Source organism: Ictidomys tridecemlineatus, chromosome 5, assembly GCF_052094955.1.
Source record: "Ictidomys tridecemlineatus isolate mIctTri1 chromosome 5, mIctTri1.hap1, whole genome shotgun sequence".
Taxonomy (NCBI): domain Eukaryota; kingdom Metazoa; phylum Chordata; class Mammalia; order Rodentia; family Sciuridae; genus Ictidomys; species Ictidomys tridecemlineatus.
The window spans coordinates 179644659-179654921 of record NC_135481.1 but is presented as its reverse complement, the minus strand read 5'-3'; the positions used below and the strand labels follow the sequence as shown (position 1 = coordinate 179654921).

General features: G+C 59.7%; 1 protein-coding gene across 1 annotated transcript; it reads right to left on the bottom strand.

The window, feature by feature from the left end:
• Nucleotides 1-2873: 2873 nt before the first annotated feature.
• On the bottom strand, nt 2874-9990 carry Myl9 (myosin light chain 9). The gene is made up of 4 exons (XM_005329869.3): nt 9833-9990; nt 6477-6686; nt 4156-4317; nt 2874-3388 (listed from the first exon to the last, which is right to left on the bottom strand). Exons 2-4 carry the CDS (start codon nt 6658-6660, stop codon nt 3216-3218), a joined length of 519 nt encoding a protein of 172 aa, XP_005329926.1. The 5' UTR covers nt 6661-6686; nt 9833-9990; the 3' UTR covers nt 2874-3215.
• Nucleotides 9991-10263: the final 273 nt, after the last annotated feature.

Below are 10263 nucleotides of genomic sequence, written 5' to 3'. Positions count from 1 at the left end.
AGAAGCTTGGAAGGCTGAGGTGGGAGGATCGTGAGTTCAAAACCAGCCTCAGCAATTTACTGAGGCACTAAGCAACTCAGCAAGACCCTGTATCTAAATAAAATGCAAAAAAACCCTCAAAAAACAAAAACAAAAGGGCTGAGGATATGGCTCAGTGGTTAAAGCGCCCCTGGGTTCGAGGCCCAATAGGGGCGGGGCGGGGGGGGGGGAGGACTTGTCCACATAAAGTCCAAAATGAAATTCAGGACTTCTTGGCCAGAGTGGGAACCACGGACAAGTCTGGGTACTCGGGTGGTATTCTGCTCTTAGAACCTACAGTGTTTGAAGAGAGACTGGGAAAGGCACTGGGGAGGAGAGAGGATGCAGGACCAATCCAGGTGGGTGTGAGAACTGAGACTGAATTTCTGATTTGCCGCAGTAGCTCTTGCCAAAGTAAACTCCAGGGGTTCTTGCGAGGGAGGGCGCCAAAGGGAAGCTCAGACCTGTCCTGAGTGTCCTGGGGAAGCTGGGCAGGAAGGAGAGCCTGGGAGGAAGCAGCTCTTCCTTCCTCGCCCTCGCCCTCGCCCTCACCCTCGCCCTCGCCCTCGCCCTCTGCAGATGCCCTCCTCTCCCAGACCTCCCTGCAGCTGTGCATAGTGAGCAAAGGAGGAGGCTGGTACAGGGCTTCCTCACCTGGGCTTGAATCTGGTTCTGCTGTTTTCTAACAGCATGATCCTGGACAGGTTGATTTACCGTGTGTGTGTGTGTGTGTGTGTGTGTGTGTGTGTGTGTGTGTGTTAGTTACTGGGGATTGAACTCAGGGGCGCCACATCCCCAGCTCTATTTTGTATTTTATTTATTTCAGCCTCCTGAGCTGCTGGGATTATAGGCGTGCAATACCACACCTGGCCTTTCTTAAGGCTCTCTCTCTCTCTCTCTTTTTTAGAATTTTTTAATATTTATTTTTTAATTTTGTGGTGGACACAACATCTTTATTTTATTTTTATGTGGTGCTGAGGATCGAACCCAGCGCCCCGTGCATCCAGGCGAGCACGTTACCCTTGAGCCACATCCCCAGCCCTCTTTAGGCTCTTGAGGGCTCCTGGACCTGGGGCTGCTGGTCCCAGGGGATGATATCTTGGCATCTTAGACCTGGAAGGACCCGGGGCTGGCCCTGGGTTTGACCCACAGCACCAAGAGAAAGGAACTGGAGGACTCTTTTACAGGCCCTGGAGGGTACCTGGCATCTGTGGACAGCAGACTGGGCTAGGAATTCTGAGTACTCTGTTCCAAATTTACTCAGTGACCTTGGGTGACCTCTAGTGGCAAAGTATGACAACACGGTGTCCCAGCAAGGATGTGTTTGCAGGTTTGTACAATATTTAGTTGGTATGTTTGTCTTTGTAGCAGTACTGGGTAGAAATGCCGTGTGTGTGTGTGTGTGTGTGTGTGTGTGTTTGTACCGGGGATTGAACCCAGGGGTGCTTTTACCACTGAGCCACATCCCCAGCTCTTTTTGTTCTTCTAGAATTTGAGACAGGGTCTCACTAAATTGCTTAGGGCCTGCAATCCTCCTGTCTCAGTCACTGGGATTACAGGCATGTGCCACCACACCCAGGCTCCCGGCCCTTTTTGAGATTGGATCTTCCTAAATTGCCCAGGCTGGCCTTGAACTTGTGATCCTCCTGCCTCAGCCTCCTGAGTAGCTGGGCCTACAGATGTGCACCACTGCACCCCACTCTCCCCGACTTTAAGCATGCCTGTGTGGCTTGCCCAGTCCGTCTCTTCCTCTGGTGCCTCCTCCTCCCTCCTCCTGGGCTTTCTCCTAGCCGCTGGTCCTGCCTGTTCTCTACAGAACATTTTCTCTGGGTCCTGCCAGCCCCAGGCCTGCTCTGAGACCCGTGAGGCTGGGCTGAGCCCCTGTGCACATTCCTGGGGCAGTGAGTGGGGGCTAGTTCCAGGTCCTCAACTGAGGCTTAGGATCCCAGGGACATTCCTGATGAGTCCCCACCGTCCTCCAGGAAGGCCTTTGGTTTGCAGTGGTCCTGCCCAGATGACCTGTGACCCTTTCATGGGGGAGATGGCCAGTGCACACCCTTGCCTGAGAGACCCACCAGGACCTGGGTGGGCCCAGGGTGGGGTGTGGCTGGGACTGAGCCTGGGACAGTATTTGGCCTTGGTTGGGGGGTGAGGCTCTTTCGGGCTTGTTTTGGAACTGGGAGAGGAGGCTCCCCTGGGACCTGAGTGGGTGGAGCCTAGGCTTAGGGCCTCTGGGTGCTGCTCACACCCGCTTGCCCTGATCTCATACTGCCCCGCACTGTCCTCTGGCTGTCAGTGACCTCTACAGCAGGTCACAGGGCCATGGTGGGTGCAGCCTCTGTCCCCAGACCCTCCTGGGGTGGCTGGAACACACATAGACCCTCTGGGGATCTCAGGCGGGGTCTGCTGCTCCCCATTTCCACCCAGCGTCCCCAGTGTTCCAAGGCAGCAGCTGGTGCAGGAGGCTTTGGCTGGCTGCCTGGTGTCCTGGGGTGGCACCTCCTTTCCACTGCTGAGGGTGCAGCCCAGAGCCCACCCTGTGGCTGCTTGGGGTGACAGGGTGGGGTCACCCAGGGCAGGTGATCAGGTCCCCACCTCCTCCCTGAGCTTCTGGGACACTGGCCTTATCCGTGCTCCAAGGCTGCTCCCTCTGCTGGTCTGCCTCAGCTCAGAGCATAGCTGCCCCACTTAGGGGTCCTGGCCCTGAGGTGTCAGGGACACAGGGCTGGGGACTTCTGGTCAGAGGGGAAGTACGGCAGCCGGGGAGTGGAGGTGGGGTGGGGGGAGGCGAGGAGAAGGAGGATTTGGGGCCCCAGGGCCCTGATTTTACCAAAAGCACAGTCACAGACCCTGAGTAGTGCTCAGCCTTCTATTGGAGACTCTGCCTCCCTGGGACAGGGGTGTCCAGGTGTCCTGAGCACTCCCAGGAGAGTGGACGGGCAGGGGCGGGGGCCTGGTGCTGTCCTCTTGGGGACGTGGCGAGCTGGCGCGTGTGTGGGTGCTCATGAAGTGCTGTTGACACCAGGACCAGGGCCGCATCCCCGGGGCAGCCTAGGGACAGGCGCCCTCGCTCCCGAGGCCTTCCGCCTCCCTGGACCACGGTCCTTCAGTGTCTCTCGGGGCTGGACCCCACCCCTGGGTGGCCCGGTGGTGCGTGTGCGTGGGGCGGAGGGAGGGCCGGCCGAGGGCCCCCGGGCCTAGTCGTCCTTGTCCTTGGCCCCGTGCTTGAGGATGCGGGTGAACTCCACGTAGTTGAAGTTGCCCTTCTTGTCGATGGGCGCCTCGCGGTACATCTCGTCCACCTCCTCGTCGGTGAAGCGGTCTCCCATGGTGGTGAGCAGCTCCCGGAGGTGGTCCTCATGGATGGAGCCTGGGGGCCGGGCCAGGTCTGTGAGGGCAGGGACCTGGGCTGGGACGCACCAGACCCGGACCTGCCAGCCCACCTTCCTTGCAGACCTCACGGCCGGAGAGAGGCCAGGAAGGTGCCACCCTAGTGTGCTCAGCTCAGGGAACAGGGGACTTGGGTGGGAAGGCCCAGGAGCGCTGCCGGGTCTACCAGGAAGAGCTCTTGCCCTAGTCCTGTCTGCAGGGCGATTCTGCAGGGCGTGGGGCTGTGGGTGCAGGGAGTGCTGGGCACACCGTTTTACAAGTGAGCTCTGCAGTTCCACGGCCTGAGTTGGAATGGTAATCTCCAATCTTTGCTGTGTGACCTTGGGCAAAGTACCTAAGCTCTCTGTGCGTGCTTGACCTGGAAAACAGGGCTGAAAATATCCCAACCTGGCAAGAGAACTATAAAGATGGAAAAATATTCTGAACATGCTGGGGCCAAGGCAGACCTGGGGCCACTGCGAGTCCACTGTTGCCACCTTCACTCAGCATGTCCCTGGGGACAGCTGTCTGCGGGACAGAGGATCTGGGTGGCTGGGACTGGCTTCTGTACCTTGTTGGCAAGAAGGGCGCCTGACTTGATTTCTGGAAAGCTCTACAGCAGAGGGACAGTGGGGGTGGGGGTGGGGGTGAGAAGAGGGAGTGGGGCGTCTTGGCGGGCCTGGGCTGCCCTGTGAGTGGCCTGGGAGACAGCAGGAGGGGCCTGGCTTTGGCCGCGGCCGGGGAGGTGCCTGGGTGGCCCGGGCTGACCTGAGGCCTCCTCGTCGAAGCAGGCGAAGGCGTTGCGGATCACGTCCTCGGGGTCGGTGCCGTTCAGCTTCTCCCCGAACATGGTGAGGAACATGGTGAAGTTGATGGGCCCCGGGGCCTCGCTCATCATGCCCTCCAGGTACTCGTCCGTGGGGTTCTTCCCTGCACGGGCGGGGGCCGTCGGTGCTGCGTCCAGGCCCCGCCTGGCACTGCCCTCCCCGCCCGGCCCAGTGGCCAGCTTGGCAATGGACAGCACGGTGCTGAGGCAGGCGGCCTTCTGATTTGAGGCCTGGCCCGGCTGCCACAGTCCCCGGCCGCCACCACCAGTCACCCTGCCCGTCTGGTAGGAGCATCTGTGGACCAGTGAGCCCGTGAAGACAGCGTTGCCACTCCCACTCCACAGACAGGCAAGGAGGCTGGTCCAGGGCCACAGCCAGTAAACGGGGAGCATGACACCAAACCACTCGAACCCAGGTAGCCTGACCTCGAGCTCCAGACAGAATTTCAAAAGTGGTCAAAGTAGCAAGTTTTGGTGTCACGCAGGCCTGGATTTGCACCCCAGCTCTGTGCCTTAGTTTCCCATGTCTCTTAAGAGCACTGTGAAGGTGAATAAGGTAATGGCTGCAAAACACCTGTAGGGATGACAGGCACAGCCCTCACACTGGGCTGAACTTAGGGCTCATCCAGCTCTACCACTTAGATGTGTGACACTGGACAAATTACTTAACCTCTCTGAGCCTCAGTTTCCTCCTTTAGGAATGATAATCATGTCTACCAGATGGGGAGGAGCCTTGGACGTCCTCCTCAACATGTTGCTGTGTCCCTATAGGACAGTTTGTGAAGCTGAGGCTTAGGAGAGCTAGGACCTGCAGGACTTGAGTAGAGCACCTAGGGCCACCCCGCTCCCCTGGCTTCTGTCCCCCTTGGATGAAACTGGAGGGCCCCAGGTGAGAGCCCTGCTGGGCGACCTCCCGGGAGAGGGAGGCTCCAAGTGAGCCTGGCCCGACTCTAGAGAACCTGTCCCTCCTACTCCGCAGGCCAGGAGCCAGGGCACAGACGGGCAAGGAGCCGGTCCAGGGCCAGGGGAGGCAGCGTCCAGGTGAGCCCGCCTCAGGTGGCCTGTTCTCACCAGCTGCCTCAGGAGGGTGTGGGAGGCCAGGTGCCCGCTACAGGGGCAGGGAACGGGCAGCGCTAGGGCCTTCCCGGGGCTGCTGGCTTGACCTCACGCTGCCCGGTGACGCCCGACTTCCTGCCTGGCTCTGGCCAGGTGCCTTCACCAGGACGGCTGAGCTCCAAGAGCGGCTGCCCACGGCCAGCACATGCGGAGCAGCGGCCTGGCCTCTGGAGCGGTTTCCTCACTGAGCAGAGGGAGTTGGAAGTGACCCTGGGCCCTCAGGTGCCAGGATGCTGACTGGAGAGGTCCCTGGGGTGGGGGAGGGGCTCCTGTCCCCGGCCGACTCAGCGTCCCCCTACAATGGAGCCTGCAGTTCAAACTCCTCTTCCTTCTTTAATTCAGAGACTCAGTCTCACCAAGTTGCGCAGGAGGACCTTGAACTTATCCCCTGCCTCGACCTCCCAAGTCACTGGGGTCGCAGGCTTGTGCCCCCACACTGGCCTGCAGCTCACTCTTTCATTCAGCTCAGTCCTCTATTTTTATTTACTTTTTTGTTTTTAAAATGATTTGTTTGGGGGCTGGGGTTGTGGCTCGGCGGTAGAGTGCTCGTCTCCCATGCATGGGACCCTGGGTTCGATCCTTGGCACCACGTAAAAAATAATTGAGTGAAACAAAAGTATTGTGTCCAACTATAAAATAAATTTTTTAAAAAATAAATAAATAAAATGATTTGTTTGTTTCTTATTACTATTATCTGGTACTGGGATGGAACCCAGGGATGGGTTTACCCCTGAGCCACATCCCAGCCCTTTTTATTTTTTGAGACAGGGTCTCTAAGTTGCTGAGGTTGGCCTCAAACTTGCAATCCTCCTGCCTTAGCCTCCTGAGTCATTGGGATTACAGGCATGGGCCACCATGCCTGGCCCAACCCCCTTCTTTAAATCAAATGTCACTGGGCATCCGATTCATGCATCTGCCCAAGACGGCCCCACTCTGCAGTCAGCCTGAAAATCCTGTGCTGGATCCCAGACACATTCCAGAACTGCTCTTTGCCTCAGTTTCCCTGTCCACAGAGTGTGTGAAGCACGAGCAGCTGCACCTAGGGCGGCCACCACAGGACTTGTGACAAAGGAAGGGCTCAGGAAGTGTGGAGCAGCCCTGCGGCCCCTGGGAGCCCGCACCACCCGCTGGCCTGGTCCCTGCTCACCTAGGGAGGCCAGCATGTCATGCAGGTCCTCCTTGTCGATGAAGCCGTCCCGGTTCTGGTCGATCATGTTGAAGGCCTCCTTAAACTCCTGGATCTGGGACTGGTCAAACATTGCGAAAACATTGGACGTGGCCCGCTGTGGCCTCTTCTTGGTGGTCTTGGCCTTGGCCCGCTTGCTGGACATCTTGGCTTGAGGTGGGTGGAGCTTCCCTGCAGGGAGGGGTGCAGGGTATACCTGGGTCAGGGGCTCTCCCTGACTCCCCCAGATGGCTGCAGGCCTGGCCTTCACGGCCTCCCAACACCCAGTTCTTCACAAAGGCAGAGACTAGGGATTGAACCCAGGGGGTGGGGACACTTAATCACTGAGTCACACCCCCAGCCATATTTCTTTATTTACTGGTACTGGGGATTGACCCCAAGGGTGCTTAACCATTCAGTCACATCCCCATCCTGCCCTTTTTTTAAATCCCCATCCCTTTTTATTTCATATTTTGAGATAGGGTCTCACTAAATACTGAGGCTGGCCTTGAACTTTTGATCCTCCTGCCTTAGCCTCCCAAACTGCTGGGATTACTGGGGTGCACCACTGCACCCAGCTGGGCTCTGTGATCTTGAACAACTTCCTCTCTCCAAGCCTGAGCCTTCTCGTCTGGGAATGGGGATAAACTAACCAAGTGCTTGAAAAGCACCTGAAATGGTCCCGGCACAGTCAGGTATTTTTGCTCATTTAGGACTAGACGGGTATGTCCTTTAATCCTGACAGCACTCACTGCCCAGCTCTCTCTCTCTCCAAGTGGCAAGATGGGGCTCCACGGGGGAGGCAGAGGGGGTTCTGCTGGGCCTCCTTCCAGCAGCCCTGGGACCCACAGGAGGGGCCTGACCAGCAGGCTGCATGCCTGACATTCTTCCTCCCCTCACCCCTCCCCATCCCGTGGGAGGCTCTGGGAACTCTGAAGTCCACCCCCCACACCGCATGTCCTCCCAAGGCAGTCTGCCAGCCCCTGGGCGAGTGACAGACTGGTTCTGGGCCCTGTCCTGTGCTTTCAGGGGACTGAGGTCCCCAGGCTGAGGGGCCAATTGTGCAGATCCAGCCTAACATCTTTTCTGTCCCATTCACTGGCCACTTGGAAGCGCTGGGAGGTTCCTGCTGCCCCCAGCCCCTAAGCAAGCCTGTGACCTTCAGCCTGGCATTCAAGGCCTTGAGAGCCCTCCCCCTCTCCCAGCCTGCACCCCTCCCTCCTCCATCTCCAGCCAGGCCCCAGGCTTCCTCTCAGGCCCTCCTGCAGGGCCCCTTCTTCTGGGCCAGGGCCGGCTGGAAGCTGCTGTCCCCACCCTTGTTGGACATCCACACTTGAAGCCCTCTCTCCCTCATCCCGGGGCCAGCCGACTGGCACAGCCACTGCCACCATGGGCTGGGGATGCTTGGTGAGTGAGTGGCTGTCTGAGGGCGTCTGCTGCACAGATGGGAAACTAAGGTCCTCCCTGAGTCTTTGTCACAGCTGTGGGGACTGTGTGCCAGAAGGCCTAGTCCTGCTCCCCTCAGCAGGCAGAGGCCCAGGAGGGGGGCTGCTCCTCTCTCCTCTGTTCCGAGCCCTGGGTCCAGGGTCTCCTCTGCCTGGGCTACTGCTCTTCATCCAAGATTCCGCAAGACCTTGACCTTTTGCTTCCTTCCTTCCTTGCACTGGACTGAACCCAGGGGGGCTTTACCACTGAGCCCCATGCCCAGTTCTTATTTTTTTGTTTTTTAATTTTGAAATGAGGGTCTCGCCAAGTTGCTGAGGCTGGCCTTAAACTTGTGATCCTCCTGCCTCAGGCTCCTGAGTAGCTGGAACTACAGATGCACACCACCATGTCCAGCTGGCCCTGGGCCTATGGAAGCTTATGCCCGAGCTGGGGTTTGGCCATCCAGCACGTCCTTGGGGGCCATAGTTGCCTGAAGTCTTGAGACTGGCCGCCTGTAGCCCACCTGAGTGGGAGTGGGAAAGTGCTGAGGGTAGGGAGTGCCATTGTCCCCAGAAGCCGGCCCCCTCCTCTCTGTGGCTTAGAGGGCCCAATTCTTCCCAAGCTCATTGTTCTCTGGGAACCTGGACTCATGGTGAGCACCAAGGCTGCCACAGAAGTCCACTCTGCCCTCCAAGGCTGAGGTGGTCATCACTGTCACCATCTGCCTGCAGAACTCTAGGGCAGGTGTGCCCAGGCTCGCCCGTGCTCTCTCTGAGCCCACCGGGGCACTGTGCCTTTGAGGCCACCGGTCCCCAGCACGTGAAGGCCAAATAAGGTGTGCAGCCAGGATGTGGTGAGGGCACCAGGCGCCTCTGTCCACTGGCATGACCTTGGGAGGAAGGGGTAGCGGCTCCAGGTGTGCGGTTCAGGCAACAGGCAGGAGAAGGCGAATGTGTGCCCCTAAGGGGTGAGGGCCAGGGGGAGGCCAAGACCCTGGCAGGCTTGGGTTGGGGGGCAGCAAACTGTGCCCCGAGGTCCTTGAGGCCTTGACAAAGAGGCTGACCATGCAGGGGCCAAGGCCTGTCGCCACAAGCAGGTTGAGAGACCAGGGTCAGACACAGGGCCTTGGGCCCTGGAGCCAACCCTTCCTCCTCCCCAGGGTCCCAGACACCAAAGGCCAGACAGTGGCTACTTGGCCTGGCTGTGACCAGATGTCACCTTTCTCTTATAGTGTCTAAAATTCTACCATAACAGCAAAGACCTGGGTAGAAGCCAGATCAGGCCTGTGTCCCCTTGCTGTGACTGGGCGATGCCAGGGGCCCTGCTAAAGGCTCCTCTCATCTGAGGATGAATTACTTGACTTCCCTCAGAGCTGCCAGAGCTGGAGGCTGAGAAGATGGCCCAGAGGGGGGAAGCTCCAGGGTCAAAACACACAGCACTTGGTGTGAGAAAGACAGAGGACACACACGCTCCTGGTCACCATCCCTCTTTCCTGTCCCAGGGTGTGGGAATGAGATAAGAGAGGGGACATGGATGCTCTGGAAGGGCATGGAGGCTGGCAGGGCTCAGTATCCCAGAGGCACATGGCTTCTTGAGTCAGGGAGTGCGGGCCACCTCAACACCCCTCTGGGACCCCCGAGTTCTGGGCGTGGAGAGACAGAGCGGGACAACTTGTTCCCTCGCCAAAGGACCACTGTTTCCCAGATCCGGGGACAGTCCCGCCGCCGCCCAGCCCCAGGCTCGGACCCCCGTGGAGCGAGCGAACTCGCAGCCCAGCCCGCACCGCTGTCCACGCCCAGCAGACCCTTGCCTTCCCTGTCCCTGGGGCCTGCGCAGAGCCGGTGACGGCCGCGTCGCCGGCCAGTCCGACCACCTACTGTAGACACCCTGCGCTGGCCGGGGCGGGCTCCCACCTGGTGCGGAGAGGCGCTGGGGCGCGGAGAGGCGCGGCTGGCGAGGCGCTCTGCCGGGGCTCTGGCTCTGCCCGGGGCTGGGGCTCCCGCTCAGGCCGGGGCGGGGGCGGGGCCTGCGCCCGGGGGCGGGGCCGGGGCGGGGCCAGGCGGCGAGGCGGCCGCGCCTTACAAGGCAGAAGAATGTGCGTGCGGGGCCGGGCGGGGCCGGGCGGAGGGGCCGCGCAGCCCCCCGGCCTTATTTGGCCTTCACGTGCAGGCGGGGAGGGGGGGTGGACACCCGACTTCATGGCCGCTCCTGTCTCCAAAGGCGACAAGGCCCTTCTTGGGTACAGGGAGGGCAGGTGATGGGGGCGAGGAGGCAGAGCCTCCGGGGGTCCCCCGGTTCTCAGACTCCTCCCCGGATTTTTTTCCGAAGGCCCTGCTGTCCAGCG